General features: G+C 38.0%; 1 protein-coding gene across 1 annotated transcript; it reads left to right on the plus strand.

Annotated features, from left to right (window-relative positions):
- The first annotated feature begins 6,310 nt into the window (after positions 1-6,310).
- Positions 6,311-9,218, plus strand: LOC120428719 (uncharacterized). The gene is made up of 2 exons (XM_052707066.1): positions 6,311-7,475; positions 8,420-9,218. Exons 1-2 carry the CDS (start codon positions 6,394-6,396, stop codon positions 9,120-9,122), a joined length of 1,785 nt encoding a protein of 594 aa, XP_052563026.1. The 5' UTR covers positions 6,311-6,393; the 3' UTR covers positions 9,123-9,218.
- Positions 9,219-24,886: the final 15,668 nt, after the last annotated feature.

Consider the following 24,886-nt stretch of genomic DNA (forward strand, 5'->3'; position numbering starts at 1 on the left):
TTAAGAAAAACACATTGGAATGACATTATTAGAAAAAAATAAAGGGTACCGTGAACTGGGGTCAATCGGGACACATGGGGCGAATTGGAACAGCAGTTTTAACCATGTTGGAGCACAATATTGTGATTTTTCTGGTTGGTTTCGGTTAGAACAGACTCAGACCAACAAAATGTGTACATCCATTTCCAAATTTAAAAGCTTTAAGTGCTCTTAAAACTGCTGTCCCTATTCAGACTGTAGTCCCGATTCGCCCCAGATTACGGTACTCGGTCTTTAATGTCGATCTATTATGAGAAGCCAGAAAGCACACTTTCACGCGCAGTGTAAAATGCGCAAGCGTAAATGTGCTGGCGTTTATGCTTCGACTTGACGACTTGTCGATCTTTCGAGCGAGAACAAGCCGGGACTTCGAATTAGATGTTCAGTATATAATTTTGTAAAAATCCAAAAATTTAATAGGAAAAATAGGGTAAAAATAAGACGAAAAACACTAATATGGCTCTGGAAATACATTTTGGAAAAGCTTCGAATGGCTTTTGTTTGAAACTGAATTCTTTTAATTTGATAGTGTTATCTGTAAAATAGTCCAAAAAATACCTCTAAAAATGGCTTCAACCACATTTACTGGTAGAACACTGTGAATCGAAAAATAAAATGTTCGTCTCCGACCCCACAGCTACAGATCTGAAATATAAAAATTGTGAGTTTTACGAGCGGTTTTCCAATGATGGAAGACACAAATTTTTAAGAGCGGATACAGACATCGCTCATGTATTTCAGAAAAAGAGCTCTCAAAAGCAAACTTTGAGTTCCGGGTTTAGGGCCAAAATTCAATCGAAAGAGAGCATTTAAACCTTCAATTTAGTAATAGGATTTTTTGCTGGGACGAATCCTCGCCGTGCACGATTTTATTTTAGATTTCTGAGAAAAGCGTTTTCCAAAACCAAACCTTAACCTTTCTTTTGTAAGAAAGGCAAAAATAGGCATTCGGAAAAAAATAATTTGTATCGCTTAAAATTGATCTCCCGAAAGGCCTTTTTTATTTATTTTCAAATAGTTTAAATGTGTTAAATAACAAAAGGTATCTTTGGTGATAGAGTATAGGATCGTGCAAAAGCTGGTTCCGGAGGTACTTGTTTCTAAAGAAAAACGAAATTTCATAAATCATTTAGCAATCAAATTTAAATTGGGAACCGATATTGTTTCAGAGTTTTTTGAAAATTGTTCAGGTTTTTGGAATCAAGAAAATCTTTATGGAGAAAGCACCCATACTTAAAAATATTGAAAAGCTATGAACACATGTCATTTATTTCCTCTCCGTTTAAGATATTTCGTTTGGCAGTAAATTAGATTTTTACCAAGAATCTTTTTTTTCAAATTAATATTTCCTGCACAAGATTTTGCACAAGAGCATTTGTATTTTATTTGTATTTTTTTATTTGTCCATTTTGTGTCGTTGATTCACCCACTCAGTCTCCATACAATTTTGGCAGCTGTCCATACAAAAACGTAAATATTCGAAAATCTGTAACTTTTTAAGGAATTCTCTGATCAATTTGGTGTTTTCGGCAAAGTGAAAATATCTATAACTATTCGGAATTGCAAAAAATAGGTACACGGATTTTTTTTTTGATTTTTGACTAATGTTTTTTTTTTACAAAAACTCAATTTCCGTAAATCCGTATTTTTTTTATTTTCGAGATTTTTTGATGTTTTTGGGGACAAAAACCAGCAACTTTTGAGCCATAGAGAAGCATTGCGTTTTTTTCAAATTGAAATTTCATGCATCAAATTTATATGACCTAATTTTTATGTAAACTTTAATTTGTATTCGAAAAGTACCTTTCAGATTATTTGATAAAGTGCCACGTTTTTAAGCCGTTTATAGCCACCGAAAATTTGATTTCAGCGAAATATTTGCAGTTTTTCGATTTAAAAAGTGGCTATGAGTGACCACTTCTAAAAATATTTTTTTAAGGTTCAGTTGTCCAATTTGCTTTAAAATCGTCTAAGAGACGTTGAAGATTGAACCTCTGGTTGCAGAGATACAGCGGCATAAAGAAAAGAGAAACATGAAAATTAAAGTTTTCTTAGCCCTTGCCCAGAGCAAATCTTTACGAAATCGGTATTTTTTATTAATTTTAATTTTTTGTTTTTTTTTAATCCAGCTGAATCTTTTTGGGGGCCTTGTCCCCTAAAACATATCAAAAAATGAAAAAAAAATAATTTTTTTGTGAATCAAGTTTTAGTGACAAAAAGTGGAATAAAAAATCACCAAAATTTTGTTAAACTTGTATAATTTTTTTCAGTGTAGTCCTTATCCATACCTACTACTTTATCGAAGACACTAAATCGATCAAAAAATTCCTTTAAGGATACAAATTTTTGAATTTTCGTATATAATTTTTGTATGGAAAGATGTTAAATTAGTATGGAAAATTATATGGACAAACTAATGATGTAAAATGGCTTCTTTGGGCATACCGAAGGAACCTAAAAAGTTTCAGTCGGATTGAAAAATACATAAAAATTGAATGACGGAAATCTCAGAGATTTGCTCGAAAATATCCCTCCATTTTTGAATGCCGATATCTCAGTTACTCAGTAACCGAATTTCAATTTTAGAAAATGAAACATTCGCATCTTTTCGAAAACAATAATTTAAAAAAATTTAAACCAAGAGTAATATTTCAGAAAGGCCTAAAATTCAATATGTAAATCAAAAATCTGTACAGTACTTTTCGACTACAAATTATTTTTTACGTAATAAAATAAGGTCAATAATATTTTATGTATGTTATTTCGATTTTTCCAAAATGCATTGCTTTTTCAAAAATTTATAACTATTAGGCAAAATTTTAGACCATACTTCTCTATGGTTCAAAAGTTGCGGGTCTCCTAAAACATATTAAAAAATCTCAGGTTTTAGTAAAAAAATTCAATGTTTTTATTAAAAAAGTCAATTAATTCTTTCCGTGTGCCCATTTTTTCTGAATAGTCCTCATCAATACCTACATCTTGCCGAAAACACCATATTGATCAGAAATTCAGTAACTTTTTCAGCATTTTGTAATACGTGTTGTATTTTTTTGTTGAAATTAGGTATTTTTTCATAGTTATATTTAAGAAACTGTTTTTTTTTTCTAATTTTCATTTCAGTAAATCGCCTTTTTAAATGTTGGTACAAAAGATGTTGAAAATTTCACAATTTATCATTTTCTTAGGCTTTTATAAACGGTAAATATTCAATTCTGTTAGATTGTGATATCGAAACGATTTCTTTATCTGGTTTGAAGTCTGCTGATTCGGTCTTGATAGTCGAATCTATCTATACCCCATATGAATAACTGGTCGTTACCAAAGCCCACTCCACGGCACTGGCAAACTCCAGGATGCACGAGAGGGCGTTAACTAACCCGGTTTGACAGGATTACTGGTTCGGGTTTTGTGTGGTAAAAGGAAGGTAATTACCCAAGTAACCAATCAGCACTAAAACAAGTCAGATTGCAGCACTACAAGCGCTTTACCAGCTGTCGGTTACAGCTAAGTTGTTTTGACATCTGCACTAAATGCGCTTTTACAGCTGATATGCAACCGGTTTTGGACTTTATATTTCTGATTTCCAGCTGGCCTCTACTGTTGTTGATCCAACCCTGCACAAAACGTCAAAAAATTGGGAGAAGCAAAAATGTTGCTCTCTCCCTCTCTTTCATCTCTCCCTCTTCCGATCTATTTTCGTTTTGTACGCAACTGCATTGCCGATGAAGCTGAACCACTGGGGAGGAGCCGATTTTTTTGTTTGAAATTGAGATGTCGAAGATTCGATGCCAGGAGATGTTGCCGCTGATGAGTGGAAGTTTTCGAGCCTGATCCCGCACGGCCAGTGTGGAGATGGTTTAGCATAGCTTGTTTGACACCTACAATTGCTAGTACTTTGCGAGCTTGATTGCGGGACTCAAATTGGGAATTTACTGAGGTGAGCATCGAAGACGGCAGATTTCTCCAGTACCGCCGGGAATCGTAAGAGAAAAAAAAACACTTCAAAGCTAGCTTCACCATAGTGGCCGAGAAAATCCAACCTGCAAAAATCTAGCCTTTAGAAGGATCATTTAGTTTTTTCCACAAAGAAAAGGTGCTCGCAAACACCCACAAAATACAAGTTTTGAACGAAGAAGTTGTTCAACCAGCCATAAATATTCTTCTCGAAGAATAAAAACATCAGGAGCATAAACAACCTACGATGAATCTCAGCCATCGACTGACAGCCGTTTTTTCCGCTGGTTTGTTTTGGTCGTACTGGTTGAAGGAATGAGCGAGCAAGAGATATTTTTATTTTCGTTTATATCGTTCTCTCTCCTTCACTCCTCAACAGTGTTGCCAGTAAAATGGGGAAAAATGCAGCAGTGTTGCTAGGAGCAGCATTAAAACTGCTGCATATCAGCTAATACTACAGCAGTTGTTTTAGAGCTGATTTGTTATCATCCTAGCTGTTTTATGACTGATTTGCTGTAGAATGCTGACAAACAGCACATTTATGATTTCTCTTAGTGCTGGATGGTTACTTGGGTACCATGCAAAAGCCGGATACCGTTTGGCACGAAAGTAAATTTCACTTAAATGTGTACGGCTGTTTTTTTAACACTTGGTGTCAAAAGTGAGTATTGATCTTGTTTATTTGCACACTTATATCACCGGAGACCTGCGTGTCCGTTTGACTTAATCAACTTCCAACAACTGACAGCTCCAAAAATAGTGCTCGGCTTTGACGGCACGCCAAACCTTATCAGCGTTGTTCTAGTATCATTCTAGAAACTCCCACGCCAAGATAAGGAACACTATCAAGTGTAAAAGCCTTGACAACTTGCTGGAAATTCCGGACATCCACTTACTTTGTATCGAAGGAGTTTTATTGAAAAATATCTTGTTTTTTTTCTTCTTAAAGACTCGTTCTTATCAATTAAATTGTTTGATTAACTGCCGCTGCAAGAGCAAGGATTTTTTTGGGAAACCTTGTGTGACATCCGAACATTTTGAAATCCGGGATCTCGTCGAAACGCTAAACACGTGTTGTGTCGTAGTGAAACAAAGCGAGTCTTCAAGGTGAGTGTACCCACGAAGATCCGGGACACTTGAACCCATATCTTCAATCAACGGTGCTCAATTAGCCCGGGTATCAAACCACATTACCCAGTTTTAAAGACCCTCCCACCTCCGAGACCAACCCCTTCCAGTGCAGTGAGGGAGAAGGTGTTAATTGGCTTCATGCTCCGAAAAGCATGAAACCGTAACACGCTATCAGATAACTCCGGTCACGACCATTTTTGGCACGGATCAGTAACTCGAGTCGAGTCGGCATGGTGACCCTCTCACTACCTTGAGACCACAGCGAATGCACACAAATCCTCTCGGCTTATACTCTTGCGGCTCTTCAGCTGGGACTGTATCGAGTTTCTCCAGAAATGTTTACAGAAATTACGTCACGTCGCAGTGGTTTTGATATCACCTGTTATGGGAATGAAAATAGAAAGAAAAGCCATGGCAAGAAATTTGGTTGAACATAAGGTTCGAACGAAACGATCGGGACGATGAAAGAAAAATTGAATGTGTACTTCAGGACTTAACTGCATCAACTTACAAAGGAAAAGGTGGGGCAACTTGATCCTTTTTTTGTGTCGCTCATAGGTCTTTTAATTTATCACAAAACTAAAAACAAAAATAAAAATAAAATGTGTAGGCCTTATCACATAAGTATGACTTTGTGAATGAAAGTTGCTAAAAGAAAAGAAAAAATCTTTTTCACTCAACAAAACACTCATAATTTAGCAAATGGCACCTATCTTCCATCATGACCATCTTTCCAAATCACAAAAATTGTCAAAATATCACCACTGATCATTTCCAATATGTCACCACCAAGATATCAGCATATCAAACAAACCATCAAAGTGATCTTCTACCCTGCGGAACTAGTTTCAACCCGATTTCCTTTTAACATTCATGCTTATCATTCCGTGAGATTTAAAAAAAACCACCCTGTACCAAAAATCACGTCACAAAACATGACCTAACAAGCTTCCGCTGTCGTCATCCGGGTAGGGGGGCGCTGAGATTCTCAGAAAATGTCTTCCCAGCCATTTTCAGAGGAAGATAATTTTACACATTACTAAATTGAATGGCTGCAGTTTCGCGGGCAATTTTTCCTATCATATCTTCGGTTATCATGTATCCTCTTCACGACAACGGGACGTTTTTTTTAGATTGGTGAAGTGAAATACCGAAAATGTTGTTGGTATAAAAGACTTGACCTGGTTGATTGGACGTCAGTATCATTTAAACTCACTCTAGTGACTTGAATAGTAGCATCAAAGAAAAAAGTGTGATTCTGTGTTGAGAATGAAAGTGTTTCTGCTTGTGGTGACCACCCTGGTGGTGGCTACCAACGCCCAGGGCGAGTCCAAACAGTTCATGTCACCGATGCCAATACCTTCGCCATCGATGCCACCTCAACCCTCTCCCGGAACTGGAGGCGGCGGCGGCGGCAATGGAGGAAATATCAACAACTGCCCCCTGGACTCGAGATGTCCCGCGGTGAACCCGGCCACGCCGGTCCTGCTGCCCAACGGTGTTTGCACCCGGTTCCTGAAGTGCCACAATGGCCGTGCCTGCCAGTACGACTGTCCTCCGGGACTGCACTTCAACCGTGAGAAGCTGGTCTGTGATTGGCCGGAACAGGCGTGCTGTGACCCGAGCGTACCTTGCCGTCCAGCTGACAACGGCAATGGCAACGGAAATGGACAAATCCCATCGCCATCTCCATCTCTGCCACCAACCTGGAACCCAGCGCCTTCCGCTCCGATTCCCCAGCCACCGACCTGGAGCCCTTCGCCATCCGTTCCAGTTCCTCAACCACCAACGATGGTTCCTCGGCCACCAACTGCTCCGATTCCCCAACCACCGACCTGGAACCCAGCGCCTTCCGCTCCGGTTCCCCAGCCACCGACCTGGATCCCATCGCCATCGGTTCCGATTCCTCAACCACCGACGATGGTTCCTCGACCACCAACCGCTCCGATTCCCCAACCACCGACCTGGAACCCAGCGCCTTCCGCTCCGATTCCCCAGCCACCGACTTGGAACCCAGCGCCTTCCGCTCCCATTCCCCAGCCACCGACCTGGATCCCTTCGCCATCCGTTCCAATTCCTCAACCACCGACGATGGTTCCTCGACCACCAACCGCTCCGATTCCCCAACCACCGACCTGGAACCCAGCGCCTTCCGCTCCGATTCCCCAACCACCGACCTGGAACCCAGCGCCTTCCGCTCCGATTCCCCAGCCACCGACCTGGAACCCTTCTCCACCCGCTCCCGTTCCCCAGCCACCCAGCCTAGTTCCAATTCCCAACCCACCAACCCTCCCCCTTCCCCAACCACCAACCGCTCCAGTACCTAACCCCCCTTCCATGCCTCCTTCCATGTGGGGATAAGCCCGGAATAGCTTCCGGAAAGCGATAAAGCGACTTTGATGCTTGTATTAGAATGTAATTGTCAAACTGAATCACACAATAAAAAAAAATGTATCTGTGAAAGAGCAGAAACAATTCTGGTTGAAGAACTACAAATCTACACCCAAACGATTGGACTCGAACACAAAATGCTACGTGACATCACCTTCATCAGCGAACATCGAAACTGTCATGCAATTTACGTAAACATGGCCGAAGCAAGAGATAATGTTCCCAATTAGGTTTTACGCCAACTCTGTTTAGAGGTTAGGATTTTGACAGCTCGCGTCTGTGCAAATTTGGGTACGTGTGCGCTTTGGTTCACACGAGCTGTCAAATGACGTCAGGGCGTAAACCGTAATTAGGAATATACACGATGTTTTGGTCACGGTATCATCGCTGCAATCATTAACCACCCTATCGTCCGCTGACCTTGTTGGCACTGATGTGATCATGGTCATGGTCATCATGTGGTATTCCAAAGCTTAAAAATAGTAACAAAAACAATCATAGATAACTTCAAACATGCCTTCAACAACATATCAGCATATCAAACTAGTCATCAAAGTGATTCTCATTACATTCTTGTTTAAAAAAAATCACCCTGTACCAAAAATCACGTCACAAAACCCTAACAAGCTTCGCTGTCATCATCTGGATGGGTCATTCCGGTAGACGGTCGATGAGATAATTTTACACATTTTCAGATTGAATGGCTTCAGTGCCGCCGGTCGTGTTTCCTATCAATATTTCAGTTATCAGGTATCCTCTCCAAGACAACGCGACGAATTTTACCAACCTGCTGATAAAAGTTAGGGAAAATGATGTTGGTATAAAAGACTTTAGCCAGTTGATTGAGAATCAGTATCGTTCGAACCTAGTCTAGTGACAAAGAACAAGTGTGATCTGTGTTGAGAATGAAAACGTTTCTTATTGTGGTAACCACCCTAGTGGTGGCTATCAACGCCCAAAGCGAATCCAAACAGTTCATGCCACCGGTGCCTTCGCCATCGATGCCGCTACCACCGATTCCCTCGCCATCGATGCCACCTCAACCCTCTCCCGGCACTGGAGGCGGCGGCAATGGTGGAAACATCAACAACTGCCCCCTGGACTCGAGATGTCCCGCGGTGAACCCGGCCACGCCGGTCCTGCTGCCCAACAGTGTCTGCACGCGGTTCCTGAAGTGCCACAATGGCCGTGCCTGCCAGTACGACTGTCCCCCGGGACTGCACTTCAACAGTGAGAAACTGGTCTGCGATTGGCCGGAACAGGCGTGCTGTGACCCGAGCGTACCTTGCCGTCCAGCTGACAACGGCAATGGCAACGGTAATGGACAAATCCCATCGCCATCCCCATCCCTGCCACCAGTCTGGAACCCCTCGCCATCCGTTCCAATTCCGCAGCCACCAACCTTGACTCCAAGGCCACCATCTCCATCTCCATCGCCATCCGTTCCAATTCCGCAGCCACCAACCTTGACTCCAAGGCCACCATCTCCTTCCCCGTCCCCAATCCTTCCACCGATCCCCTCGCCGTCCGTTCCCCTGCCACCGACCTGGAACCCATCTCCGTCCGTTCCGATTCCACAGCCGCCCGGTGGCGTTCTGTGGGGATAGGTGAGTGTGGGACTTTGATGCTTGTATTCGAATGTAATTGTCAAACTGAATCACACAATAAAAAAAAATATCTGTGAAAAAGCAGAAGCAATTCAAGTTGAAGAACTTCAAATCTACACCCATACAAATCAACTAGAACAAGAAATGTCTCGAGACATAACTGTCGATCTTCTGATGCACTGCGAATGGTCGCACAAAGAGAAATGGAAAAGAACACAAATCGTGGTGATCGTGCTATCTTGTCGCATGTTGTGTTAAGAACGCCGTTTTGTGCAGCTTTCAATACCTTATCTTTTGACCTTTGCAGATCCCCACAATGCGATCTCAATCCTGAGTTATTCAAAAAAAATCTGGTGAAACTCCGTGCATTGTTGTCACTCTTCATATCGACGCTGTCGTGCTTTCTTGTCGCACGTCGCTTTTTGACGTTCCGAAAAAAACGACTTTTTATGTTTGACCTTGAATAAACAAACACGAGAGCATGCAATGTAAGCAATAACAAACATTTTGCAAGCAGAACAAAACCAAACTTTTTGGCACCCTCAGCAAACGTCAAACCAATACAAATTGCTGCCGGATCTGTTTTCCGGATCTCTAGCGGAAAAGATCCGGCAGCAATTTTGTATGATTTGACCTGGGTGCAGAATAGTGGTTCGCAAAGCGGCCTCAATTTAGAACTGTCAAAGCGGAACCAATTTACTGTTTGCAAAATGATACCAAGAAGTATCGATCTATAATTAATTTTATCAGGATTAAAAAAATGACTCGAGCTTTTGAATTATTTGAGGTCAACAAATCTTAAGATACAAATATACAGAATATCGAAACTTCTATTCGGCTGTTCTTCTGGTTCACAAAATTCCAATCACTTCTGACGCAATTTTTCGTCACATGTAAAATTAAAAAAAAGCATCTTTTGGTCGCCCATCGTTTAGTCTACGAACAAAAAATGCGCGAAGCACTTAATTTTTCAACGAAAACATTAACATCAACAGATCCAAAATGTTTCAAAACAAGCAGGGCCTCGCCTCGAAACGTCATACAGGAACAAAAGCTGCGTACCGAAGAATGGCGGTGGACGCGTTGACGTTTTGGAATTTTGACAGTCTGGAACGTATGAATTACCCTAATATCGCACATCATAAATACTGATTCGGGGTAATTTGCTAATTTGTTAACTTGTGCCTTTTTATGGAAATTACTTTTAAAAAGTGTTTTTATTCGAATTTAACATTATAATTAATTGCTATTATAGTTTGGGAGCGTAATACCAGTATAAATTCAATAATTAAATTTTGTTTTGTCTGAATTTGGGAGGCATTCATCATTTCATACAATTTTTGGAAAACTTATTTTGTATTTTATTGCCTAAAATAAAATAAATATATCAGTGCTAAGGGGTTGGAACCGGTGGAATCGGGTCTTTTTGGTGCGTTGGAGTTGGAATCGACGAATTCTGAGAAGCTGGAGTCAAAATCGCTAAATTATCTGCAGTCGGAGCCATAGTAGGCTTACTTTTTGTCAATTTTGTATGGACACTGTTGTTGGAGTTAGAGTAGGTTTCTAAGTCGGATCTTTTTGGAGTGCTGGAGTCGTAAATCTCCAGAAGCGGAAGTTGTAGTCGGATTCGCTTCAAAACTATGTAGCTTTGCAATGATTTCTTGTTGTTCGAAATACGTATATTCGGAGCGAATGTTTGAAAAAAAAAAAAAACGTAGACAAACTATTATCTTTTACAGTTTTAATTTTCTTGAAATAAGTACATTCTTGTGTTGCAACTTCTCCAGCTTCCGCAACGGAACATCCCCGGAACGTGATTCAACTCTTTCAGCGGAACTTTGCCTCGTTCGGAGGGCGCAGCTCTGTGCAAGGGCGTTCTTGTCTCATTCTCCTGCTCTTCAAGCGGAACGTTGCTTTGGCCGATCAGAGCAGAGATCAGAGCACTGTCGCGTCCAGCAGGTACTTTTTACTGCAAACCAGCGCTACAAAGATTTATTTTCAATGTACTCATAATATACTCAACAATCGACCAAAAGAACATACCTGCTAGTAGAAGACTTGCCATCCGCGTAGCCGACATAACCCGCTGCTGCAGTCGCAATCACCGGCAGTATTTTGTGATTCTCCGAAGTTTCCACATAAATACAACGCAATTTACATTTAGCAGCAGCAACTAAAACTATTATTACTTTTGAATCAAGAAAAAAAATCGTGTTTACACTTCGCAATGTTTATAAACAAACGCCGCCATATTGCCAATGTTGTTCGGTAGCTTTTTTCAGGCCATCGCCGGGGCCCTGAAAACAAGTCACTTCAGCAACAAAAAATATGTCACGCTTGAGCATGAACAAAGCCTTCTACTTTGTTTATGTTTACAGCAGTAGTGCACTTGTAGTAGTGAGGAGCAGTTGGGAGCATTCGAAAATCACGTTACGCATTCTGTCTTTTCAGCACCCAGGGTTTGACGTTTGCGGAGTGCACAAAAAAAAAATTAAACAAATCACTTCGTGCATCGGCCAATTGGGTACTAAAGCCCTATGTAAATTTTTATGTACAACGTTAAAAAACATGATTTAAAACCATTTCTGATCACTTTTTTTTCATTTTAATGCAAATTTTTTTTTTGACAAGACAACATTTTTTCGATGGATTAACTATGTCCCCCTTGGAACGAGCTGTCAAGTAGGAGCTTTTCTGTCAAGAAGGACCGCGAGATTAATTTTTCAAAATTGATTTAAAAATCCATTTTAAACTCTTTGTGGTCGTACAAAGGGTCATTGTACTCAGAAAAATAAGTTTTATCGCTGTAAACAATAATATCAGCAATCTAAGCTTCATTTTAGGACCCAATTCTGTGCATTGTCCTTAAGCTTGGTTGAATTCGGTTGCTGGAGTCCCGAGTTATATTAACATTTTTTACGGTAATCGAGCTCGTACTTGTGTCAAACGCGTTCTGACCTGAAATCCATTTGCTCTTTGTGGCACTTAAATAAATTTTCAGGGTGTGTCAAAATAGAACGACATGATTGAACCACGGATATGAAAACGGATGTTTTTATTGAATATCTCAGGATTGAAATCGAACTTAGGAGATCTGTAAAAGTCAAAAGGTGAGGCATTGTGAGCTGCACAAAATGACGTTCTTAACTCAATTTAGCCCAAAATGCATGTGCGACAAGTTAGCACGACAGTGACGATATGAATGAAGTTTCGATCTGATTGTGCTTTCTTGGCACACCCTGAAAATTGCCACAAATGTGACAACCGCGGCCATAGGGAATTCCGTCAGAACGCGTTTGACACACGTAGGTACATCTTTCTTTGCATTCGTGTGAGTGCCACTCCGTACCACAAAAAGAAAAAAAACAAAAACAAATGATCAATAGACCGATAAATCATAAAAATCAAAATCAAGCTGCAAGCTCGGACTCATTCATCAATCACCGGCCAATTAATAGATCTCGTCGTGTTATCTGCGATCGTTAAACTCGACACCAACAAACAACATGACTTTCCAAATATACAATTTTTTTTATTCACCGGCTTAGCACGGCTTAAGAAATTTCGGTTCGGATATGCCTTTTTCCATTAGTTGGAGCTAATCGCTGCTGACGCGCGAGCGCGCCCGCTGACCAACATCTGTCAAAACGGTTACAAAATGTTCCCTGCAGCGACTTCGACCGGCAACAAATCGGAATTGCGTAATAATATTTAGGTTGCAATTTTTTTTGTTTCATCTATCTATTACGTTTTTTTTTTTCGTTTTTCCTCTTTGATCGATGTCATGTTTGCGGGTTTGTTTTGGTTTTGAATTATTAATGAACGTTTATTAAACGAAAACGAAATCGATTGCACTGGTTGTGAGTCGAAAATTACTTCTTAGAACTTTCTCTCAAGAAATCTTTAGTCATATATTTCTAAAGAAGAACAAAATTTTGGGTCGAAACGTCATTTGAGAAAAGTTAGACCTTACATCTCTGTTTTTGTTTGAAAAGTTGCAATAACTCAATCTTCAAGATGATTGTAAATATACAAAAGGAAAACTAAAAAAAAAAATAAAAAAAACCTTCCAGCAACAATTAAATGATACAATGTAGCCAAACTATTTTTATCCTATTTACGGTTGACCAATCGTGACGACCCGATCACGTTGCATTTCTATTGGCCCAAAGTGTTCAATTTTTTCGCACACATTTTGCTGCATCCATAAATTCAGGTTTCTGCCGTTATCTAGCTGCAGAAACTTCGCGAAAGAAAGTGAAATGAAAGCCGCGGCAAACCAGAGCATGACAAATTTAATCCTGATGGGTGCCACTGGCATGACCACTCACTGCTGGCATGCCAGCTTGGACTCCGACTAGGTGACCGAGGCTTATCAATCACTAGAATGGCATGTGTCTATGTCCAGTCTGGAGCAGGATGTTTGTGAGTGGTGAGAGCCTAACGGTCGTGACAAGAACTTGAGAGTTGAGTAGATTGCGGTTGCGTAATATCCGTCATGCGAAAAAGGCATACACAGCAAAAAAATGATAGTTAATTTGCATGCAAAGCCTGCACATCACTTTCGTAAAAAAAGGCACTTAATATATTTAACACACTGCATGTACATTTGTTGTCAACACAATAAAAAGTTTTAATCGATGGGATTCAAACCCAGCACCAACAGTAAGGACTGGCGCCTTAGCCCGCTCGGCCATTAGACCGATGAAGAATGGAAAGCATGGCAACATCTCTGCAACTAAGGGTCGTATCAACAAAGTTTAAAAAAGCAAAATATAGAGGATTTTCTCAGCTTTTCATACATGCTTTTTTCAAAAGAGCGCTAACATGGTTACTAAATGAATAACTGCGACTATTTTCAAAAAAGTCACTTAAAAATGGCTTTAACTTCATTAAATTTTCGCTAGAGTACAAGTTTGACTTAACATCGAAAAATGAAGTTGATAAATTTTTGCGATCTATATTTCGATTTTTTGAAAAAATCGGTATTGATTCAAATACTCATAACTCGGTCAAAGATTTTTTGCACATTCGGGAAATTTCTGAAAAGTTGGTATTTTATGTCCCTAAAACCGGACGTGCATCGGCACTTAATAGCACTTCACCACATTTTGAGATGATTGCCTTCGTAAACCGGCAAAGTGAATCTTTGCTCACTGTGCATCAAAACAAGCTTTAGTTCGATGCTTTTAATAATCGTTGTTCACTATGTAATTAGGATTAGCAAAAAATTAATAGTGATTTGAATATCACAAAAATTTCAAGTGCTAAATGTGCTATTTAGCACTCAAATAGCACTTCATCACTAAAACTAGCGAATAAGTGAAGATAAAGGTTTCGGTCGTTCAGAACCTCATAGTGCAATGAAAAAAACATACTTTAGGCACAAAACAAATTGATATGGTGCCTTTTCCAAGCCATGACCTTAAAAAAACTGTCAAGTGCTATTGAGTGCCGATGCATGTCTGCCTAAAACATATCAGAAAATAATAAAAAATAAAAAAAAGTGTTTTTTGCAAATCAATTTTTAGTGACATAAAGTGAAATTGAAAAGCACCAAATTTGTTTTTACCGTGTTTATTTTTTTTCCATACCTCCAACTTTGCCGAAGACACCAAATCGATCAAAAAATTCCGTCAAAAGATACAGTTTAAAAAATTTCACAAATCATTTTTGTCTGGACAGCTACCAAAATTGTATGGAGACTTGTATGGGTGAACGACTGACACAAAATGACTTTTTTTGGTCATAGGGAAGGCCTCCACAAAGTTTTAGAAAAATCAAAAATTGCAAATAAAATTCAATTCCAGTTTTGCTAGAGAATTGCTTTATAGAAGTCTTACTAAAAAATTTGGGGAGCTAAAAATATTTGACAATCGGAAGAAGGTATTTTCTGTACAATTTAATGACAGAGTCAAAATCTGAAAAAAGATAAACTGGCTCCGTGGCTTAATGGTTACGGCTTCTGCCTCACAAGCAGAAGGTTCAGGGATCAAATCCCGGCCGGTACCTTTGAAATTTGGAATCAGGAATTTGAACTTTGAATATGAACACAAAAACTAAAATGAAACAGGTGGGATTCGAACTCACACCTCCACCGAATTGGTGGTCTGGGACGCTAAGCAGTCGGCCATCAGAAGGTTTACAGTGAATTGATCCGTAGTGTTGAAACATGTTTTATCTCTTTCTCATATCAAATACGCGCTGATCCCTGATTTGCCTGAGGGGATTGGAAGTCTAAATATAGATTGAGTTTCCTTCAGATGCTTGCTTCTATGTTTAGGCGGGGCTGAACAATGCCCAGCGACCTCGGAATTGGACCGCAAGGAGCTCTGTCATTCTGAAACGGGTCGTTGGAAGCAGCGCGAGGGCTATCACCACCTAATACCCGGGACTGAGATAAGTTGTATCAGCATTCGGCATATACAAAGCCTGATATAAACTATACTTTCCCATAATATCGCTACCGGTTAGCGGGTATTGGATTGGACCACACACACAGAGTCAAAATTTGAAAAATACGTGAAAAATCTCACTTTTTCTTGCCAAACATCGAAAAAGTTAGTTGATTTTTTTATATTTTTGCCACTGAATAACAAACCTTCATTTGGCATAATTTGGCAGAAACATGATTTAGAAATACTTATATATTCTTACTTTTCTAATTTAATGAATGTGTCAAACTACCTTTAAGACTATTTTTGGATTTTTATTGAAAATAGTCCTGTAACACAACTTTGCAAAATATTTGCAACAGCTTAAATAAACGAACAATTTTGCAATCAAAAAACACTCAACTGTAATGGAAATAAAGTGCGCCGTTTTCAAGATTAGGCCACTTTGAATTTAATTATCTTTTCTTTTTCTTTTTTTTTTGTCTCTATTTTGGAACAGTAGATTTATAACGAAAAACATATTTTTTGGATGATTTGGAAAGAATCTTTCCAGCTTAACTTTATGATGATATCTGAATATTTCCAACCAAAATCTTTTATTTGATCTAAATGGAAGACTTAATGGCATGGCATGGCATGGCATGTTTTATAAGCACAACATTTTCTAAACAGGGAAATATTTTACATAAATACTTTCCATCCTATTAAATTCGTTAGTATGTTATGTCAACTGACTCAAAAACAAACCAACACTTTAGTTCCTTGTTTTCAATACCCTTTCCTAGTTAAACATCAATCCCAACTCAACGAGCTACCTCTTGTGATGCAAATCAATATTTATTGGATCGCTCGTAAACGTCTCGATCCGCTAACCTGGTTACCATAACACGTTGATCGTAGCCCCTGATTAAGGTAGGACAACAATACTGTCAGCTTTTGAAGCAGATAAAAAAAACAAACAAAATCAACTTCCACGTCCAACTCAACGCCAACACTCGGGCCAGATTTAGGGATTGAGGAAGTGTGACGGACGGTAAAAAAAAGTGGCGGTCTCTTAAGGCCCTGTTAAGTTAACTGCTGCTCCGTTTTGCGAGATATGTCTAGACCGGGTGTTATCAGCGCCGTGGACCTGTTTTTACCTTTCCGATGTAAAACCATGTTTTTTTTTGCAAACGGACGCGCGAGGGAGGGCGAGATGACTGACATGCGTGTGCGAAAGAGATCATGTTCCGTATAAGCACCGTTGATGAAGTTGCGCAACTTTTGACAAGTTGTTTTGTTTTAATTCGCCGATATCGTAAATTAATTGGGGCATGAATAATGTAACTCTCACGAGGGGATTGGCCGTCACATTAAGGGAGATAACGTATAAGGTTTCCCGCAGGTTGATGATATAATCAGAAGTTTGAGGGGGTTGCATAACCGCAGGCTAATAAGGGAAAGTTGTTGCGACACTTCTATTACGGACTTCAGCTCTAAAGAACTATGTTTTGTACATTCATCAAACTGCCCAAGAAACAATCGTTTCCTGGGCCATTTCTGTCAACTTGTCAACAAGTCAATCTGTCAACCTGTCAAATGTGTTCCTGCTCAACCTCATCAGGTAAATTATTCCACGCTGTCACAATTGTCAACTTTAACAAACCCATTGAATTCCCCCAACCTTGTCCTTCCTCGTGCTCCTTGACATCGTTAATAATTTCGCACCACCTTCACAGAGCGCCCAACTTTTAATGTTGATTTCGCCACCCCAGTGCCAAAAATGGCCATCACTCAGTCCTCGCCTGTACGTCACTTTACGGTTGTTCCCTGATAAGCAGTAAGCACAATATCGTCCCTCGAGCTGCTTTTTTCCCATGTCCATTGACACTCGTTGATGGCGTGGAAATGTCCCCTCTGTCCACGACCGCGTTCGCAACAAAAACGTGCAAAAAACAGATCACTGAATGAAAAGAAAAAACCTTCCGCAATGTGACCATGTCATGCACAACCGATTCAACCTGGGAACCCGGGGTCCAATTGTGTGTTTGTTTTTGTGCACCCCTCACGTGTGACAGGTGTTGCTGCAGCAGGAGGAATCCATTTCGTTTTGCAAAAAACAAAACCTGTTTCATATGATTGCTGATCGTAAGGCACTCGGTCGGTTAGATCGATTTAACAATTTAATTGTAGTTCGAATACAAAAAAAATTAAAACAAAAATGACAAAAATGACAAAAATGACAAAAATGACAAAAATTGACAAAAATGACAAAAATGACAAAAATGACAAAAATGACAAAAATGACAAAAATGACAAAAATGACAAAAATGACAAAAATGACAAAAATGACAAAAATGACAAAAATGACAAAAATTACAAAAATTACAAAAATGACAAAAATGACAAAAATGACAAAAATGACAAAAATGACAAAAATGACAAAAATGACAGAAATTACAAAAATGACAAAAAATGACAAAAATGACAGAAATTACAAAAATGACAAAAATCACAAAAATCACAAAAATCACAAAAATCACAAAAATCACAAAAATCACAAAAATCACAAAAATCACAAAAATCACAAAAATCACAAAAATCACAAAAATCACAAAAATCACAAAAATGACAAAAATGACAAAAATTCGAAATAAATGTGAGTTAGATGGATGAATTCTGAACAACTTCTTTTGTGATTTGACGTGGAATTACACAAGCAGCCAACAACAGTAACGATGTGGTCCAAAACAAGACGCGATGCTTGCTGCAGTGTCTCTCGCTTTAAATGGGGTTGCCCCCGAGGGGGTGCAAAAGAAAGCACGAAAATAAAAACATTTCCGCGGAAGTTGATAAAGCGTGCGAAGTTTGCAACAGTTTTTTTTTGTTTTTGTCTTACCCTATTAAAGAAACAAGAGTCGGGGCTGGAGTCTTGCAGAGAAGAATGGTGCGATAAATTTCCCTGCTTGGCGCACTTTTCAGCGTTCGGTGAAAATCTGTCACCAAGAAACACTCGGCTGTGGAGCAGGAATTCGATGTAATGGCCCTTCTGAATGGCGGCTTACAAAGAAGCGGTTTACAAACAAATGTTACAGAGGAGGGGAAAAAACAAAAGCAAATAGGCTGACAATGAGCTGTGGAATGGTGAAGCATTGCGGTAGTGCTTGTTGACCCTTGCACAACACTTGCCGGGCTTGGCTTTTCTGCTGAGATGCTTTGCTGTGAGGAACTCATGGAGAGTGAAAGTTATGCGAGCTGAGGCGGTCGCTGAGAGATTGAGAAGAGAGAATGCTGAAATTTGATTGAATTGAGAAACTTTGTAGTTAAATATTAAAAAAAATATTTGTAATAGTTATTCATGTTCTAAGCTTTTTGAAATGAACAGTTATATTTTTTAACCTTTATTTTAGAATGGATTTCTAAAGTTTTTTTTTGAATAGGTCCTATAAACATATGAAAGACAAAAGTTTATTGGACCTTTTAAAAAAACTCTAGATTTACATAATGTCTTCGTGTTTGAACATCAACTAAAACAACTCGACATTTTTAAAGTTGTTGTCAGTAAACGATTCATTTTCGTCAAGGTATGATAGAATTGGGTTCTCTTAACATGTTCCAATCGACCGAATTAAATATTTTTTGATTTCCTGTCAGTAAATAAATTATTTTCTCAATTTTAACGCTTTTTTATCGTTTTATAAAGTTTAGTGGAAAATGAAAACTAAAAAAATCGAAATGTGAAAAAAATAAAAAATTTCCATACAAAATTGAAATGCTTTAACAATTTGCTTAACTCTTCGAAATAAAACGTACTTTTGAAAGCACACGATTTTTTAGTTTAAGAGGTTAAAACTTTGAAATACTGGTAAAAAATATCGCTCCGTGGAAAAAATCACGAGATTTTTCGTTGAAAAATATTTCACGATATCCAGGAAATTTAAAAAAATCTCAGGAATTTCTGTTTAATTTATTTTATTTTGGAAAAGATCACCCAAAATGCCAAACAAATACAATAAAAATAAATGCGGGTCTTATTATTTTGGCCAAAGAACTTTCATGCCAAATTTCAGCCAAATCGAGCATTTTTAATTGGATCCTGCTAATTTGACGTGGAATCCTAATTGAATTCTAACTATTGTTGTTATTGAACTCCCAAGGAATTTTCAAAATTTGAGAATAAAAAATCTAGCCTCTTATTTACAAAGGTCGTATGAAACTTTGAAATTCCATTGCGAAATAATTTTCGAAATTCTTGAGAACTACTCATTAGAAAAACTTATTTTCATCGATTCGAATTCTTTTTGATGTTGTATTATAGAAAATTATTCTAGAGTACTTTTTCAAAACAACCAATGCGCCTATATACATAGGACCTTTAGCAAAAATTAGCGAGAATTGTTCAATTTCCGAAGTCCGAAGAATAGAGAAAATTGTAGTTATTTTTTCAGATTTTCAAAACCATTTTTTTGGAGTTAATTTTCTTTGAAGAAGTCTTTTTAAAACGAATAAAAATCGAAAATATACAGCCGACTCTTCGGTTGTCAATATTCAAGGGACAAACGAAGAAGAGAATCATCAGTTCACAGAACTCAATTGAAAATATTTTTTTCGCTGTACCTTGCTTTGGGAGAGAATCATGGAGCAAATTTAGCAAATAAAACAAGTACAAAAAAAAGAATAATTAAACTAAAATTTCATCACTTTTGAGTTTATGCTGCAATGTTGTTGGGAATCGCGAAAATACTATATGTTTTCTCAGACAAAACTATCATTTTCACAAATACCAAGGATTCATCTTCTAAAAGGCACAGTTTGACGTTTTTAAATAATGATCAGCCTAGGGGGTGAATTCCTGGGATCCCGGGAAATTTTCAAAGCAGTCATAAAATCTATGTTTTCATTATATTTGTGATGTTTTTCAGCTTAAATCATAGAATTAGCTCAAAAATGTTAATTGGTGATAAGCTACACTTGAATCTGAACAAGGACAGCAGTCTTTAGATAGTTTATAACACATTAAAAAAAGTTCTTTGATTTGCTTTGGAATTTAAGTGAACTACTATTTTCAATATATTTCTTTTATTTATTTATTTGTATTAGTTGACTAGAAAAGCTTAAACAATTTTATTGAAACTGTCCAAAAAAAATAAAGAAATAAAATTATACCAGATAATGAAACACTTAGGATGAGTTAAGAATTTTTTTATGTTTTATGTTTAAAACATATTTTGAAAAATATCTTTAAGTCACTAACGCCAACTGGGGATAATCGGGACTGCAGTCTGATTAAGTACAGGAGATTTTCAAGCAATAAATTTAGAAATCGTAGTACTAATTGTTTTGTTCTGTTCCGGTTGTAACCAAAATCAATACAAACAATCAGCTCCAGATGCCAGTTGTTGATGAAAAAATGTATTTTTTTTAAATATAATACTTTTTTCATCTTTAAAATGAATAGTTACACGTTACTATTTTTTAATTTTCGTTTTTTATAGAAATAATATCTGCATTTTTGGAAGTTTTTTTTTTTTAATTTCTCTTACTCTTGTTAGTGTTTTAGTTGAAGAAATAATTGTTCCAAAATGGATTATGATGCAACACACAGCTGAAAGGAAATCCAAAACTCTGTTATGCACTGTAAAAAAAATTATTGTATCTTTATTATTCACCAATAAAACTGAAATGAATTAGAAAAATAATAAATAAAAAAATTTGAGGATCTGTAAACTAAAATTTTAACATTTTTCTTTAATAAGCTTAATTAATGCTGAAATATACCGAATACAAATTTTAATGCTTTAAAAGTTTTATCGATTACTGAGTATTCGACTGATGATCTATTTCCACGACCAAATCTGATTTTCCAGATCAAAATTTGATTGATTTCGGGAATTCTCGGGACAAAATATAAAAAAAAAACCCCGGGATTCGGGAATTCAGGTTTGAAAAAATCTTGGAGGAGGGGGGTCAAAAAGCCAAAATTTTGCGTTACGTACGTTACGTTGTGAATTTAGTCAATTGAAACCTTACCAATGGCCAATTTGACGTTATGAATTCAAAGTCACCCTGTTTTGAAATTATTATTTTTTAAAGCAAACTTTTTTTTGTGAAAGCGTAGGGGAGAGTGGGGAGACTTGATCCCCGGGGAGACTTGATCCCAAGCCTGTATCTCGTCAGCATGTGGGTAAAACAATTAGCTTTGTTCTAGAAAGTTGTGCGAAATTGACTAAAACTCATTGTAGAAAACAAAGAAAAAAAAATGTTTAGATTGAGTTACACACATATTTCGAAGAAGTGCTGCAAAAAACTTCCAAGAGATCTTTTTTCTTTGTTTTGATAAGTATAGAAAACACTCAAAATTTATTCAAAAAAATATTTTTATACATGAATTGTTTGATAAACATATCAACTCTAAAACCCTTACGCATTTGACGTTAAATTTATCGTCATACTATTTTTACAATCAATTGTTTAAAAAAGTGCGTTTAGGGAGACTTGATCCCTGCATTTTTACAGTCACTGGAATCAGCCTCAAGATTAAATAATTTGGCTGGGTTTTCGTATATAGTTTCCTTCAGTATAGTTGTACATAACTAACTGCAGTTTTTAAACATGCTCAATTTTGGTCTAAAAAAGAAAATTTTAAGTTTTTAAATATTTCACATGCTAAACTTGTTATATTTTGAACACAAACGTACAGGTTTAATGTGAAATTGCTGTATCTTATAGAAAATTAAAAGTTTGGATTAATAAGAAACATTTTGCTTAAGATTTCTTCAAAATGTTGAAAGAGGGATCAAACTTCCCCCAACATTTTGAAAATGCCGGTTTAAAATATTTTTATAAAACGCTTGGCATTATTCTAAGAGTTTATCTGATGAAATACCCTTATCAGCCAAACATAGTTGAATGTTTAAGCTTTCAATTCATGCAAAAAGATCATAGTTTTGTGAGAAATTGACAGAGTTATGTGCGATACAAAAAAGGGGATCAAGTCTCCCCACTCTCCCCTACATGAACACTGTGTGACCTACCTTACCTACCTACCTTAGTACAGGTTTTAAAAATGTCTTACCAGTTCAATAATATTTGAAAAATAAATTGAATTCCTATCAATGTCACCCCGGTTTACGGTACATACAAAGTTTCGAGGCAAACGGATAGAAATCCTTTATGCAAATCAAGTAATTCTGTGTTGTTAAATTTGTAAACATTAAAATGTTTCCAAAATTGTCAACATTTTTGTCGATTTCGTTGTAAATGTTTTCAAAATCGACAACATTTTTCCCAAAATCGAAACAAATGTTGACGGATATGAAAACACCGGGTTTGCTTACAGGTTTCAAGTCGTGCAGTGGGAGAGATTTAGTTAATAACCAATTTTTTTGAATTTTTCTACTTTTTTCCTTTCATATTTCTTCTCTACTACTTTTTAAACGACCTCGTGAGGCTACGTTCAAGCCGCCACCTTTTGTTGACCGTTAAGTGATCATTCAAAGTTTCCCGTCCTGACCTGCCCAACCTGCCAAGCGCCAAGTCATTGTCGGCGTCGAGGACGAAATGGAACCCAGTTTGAGGCGAGAGTACTTTTACTCTTCCCCTCAAACTGTAAACAACCCCCCAAAAAAAGTGGCCAAACCAGGCCTTCTTCAGCTGGCAAGTGGCCTCGCTGAAGGCTCTCGCGGAATCGTTATGCAATTGATGATTGTTTTATTGCTCATGATTGATCGCTTTTTTTTAAAGTGCGATCCACTTTCAGGGGCGGTTCAGAGAGCAAACGGTTTTAGGACCTGACCACAAACCGTCGTCACCGCCGCTACGATCAAACGGCCCTGCTGAATTCCACGCCGCCGTCTATCGCCGGCGCGTATTTCTCCAAGGTATGATTTAACCGTATTTTTTTCGATTAGATGACGGTTTATTCCTTTAGAGCAGGCTCGTCGCGGGTAGGTGCAGAGTTGGCCACGAACAACCGGAGCGGAGTTTATAGGTGTTTATCTGCACCCGGAGGGGTTTGCTGCTTTTCCCCCTTCTTGTTTTGGTCTATCGAATTAGGAAGTGTATGACGACGACGACGACTAGGACGTTATGCAATGGCCGCGCGCGCTCGTGTTGATTGAGAGAGCGTTGAGGTTCAGGTTGAGGGGGCCACCCTGGGACACACGCCCTCCGGCAATCGGCCACCGTCCCGGGACGAAAACAGATTTGCTATACATACGACCTGGCCAGACGTCGTCAGCGGTGAAACCTAGGGACACTGGATTGAGAGGTAGTTCCAGCAGCAGCAATCATCTGGTGAACAGGTTCGTCGCTTGATCACGTTTGTCTGCTGAACACGCCGATTGATGTCGTCTGATTGATTCGGTTGCCCGATTATGTCACTGTTACGGTTGGAGGCTGCGTGCTGCTACTGAACTAGCCGGGAGAGAGAGGGCTGGGATATAATTACGATAATTTTAAATATTAGGTCAATTATACAATGTGATAGCGATCGGGCGTGACGAGCGGTAATTGTGTTTGCGTGCGTCGCCGCCGCCAAGGAGTTGCTGATAGACATGGTTTAGACGTTAGGTATTTTTTGTACAATGTTTCGTAATCTAGATCAAGTCAAGATTGGACGAAAATTAAACATTTCTATTTGGAATTAGTTTGACAACTCAATCATTTGTTGTTATTTTAATTTAGTATTCTCTCCATCTGCAGCATTTTTTTTTTTGTTACTTTTACCCTAAATAATAAAGGTCTGAAGTTGTAAATAGTGTTAATTTTTTAATTTGCACTCTTCAATGTTGAGTGGTCTTATTTTTTTTTGGTAATTACTGGGAAAATCCAGATTGAGTTGCGTTCTCAAAAAAATTCTTCCACACCGTTAGCTTTTTCACAAAAAATTATTAAATAGAAGTGATCCTTCTTTAATATTTAAATTTTGCTCACTAACTTTTTTTTACAAATCTTTGATGCACAGCGAAGCAAAAAATAGTTCAAGTATCTTAGTTAACATAAAAACTTGTGTATCGTCCTCGCCTCAAAAATTTCTCATTAAATCGAGAGGCAAAATCATAGCATGAAATTTTAATTTTCTCAGAAACAACTTGAATAAACAAAATATTTTAAAACATATTATTACGTTTATTTTTGTACGTTTGATTCTATAGGGCACTTTAAGCCGTTTTTGCGGTGCTGTACATTATTTTTCAAATGATTTGACTATTATTTTCATTAAAATTTTGAAGTTTTTTGTTGCCACCTGATTTTTCGGAACAATTATGAATAGAGGGCGACATAAACTTTGAAAAATATTTGCAACGGCCAAGGGGTTTCCAGCAGTTTACATAAAAACTTGTTTATCCTCCTCACCTGCTGGATTACTGACCAGTCTGAATTGAATTG

This window comes from Culex pipiens, chromosome 2, assembly GCF_016801865.2.
Source record: "Culex pipiens pallens isolate TS chromosome 2, TS_CPP_V2, whole genome shotgun sequence".
NCBI classification, from domain to species: domain Eukaryota; kingdom Metazoa; phylum Arthropoda; class Insecta; order Diptera; family Culicidae; genus Culex; species Culex pipiens.

What these genes read in the sequence shown, in the direction of transcription:
- LOC120428719 (XM_052707066.1), top strand. Translation starts at nt 6,394, where the DNA reads ATGAAAGTGTTTCTGCTTGTGGTGACCACCCTGGTGGTGGCTACCAAC. An exon ending in CCTTCCATGCCTCCTTCCAT is followed by an intron (nt 7,476 to 8,419) that starts GTGGGGATAAGC and finishes ATCTGTGTTGAG; the next exon opens with AATGAAAACGTTTCTTATTG.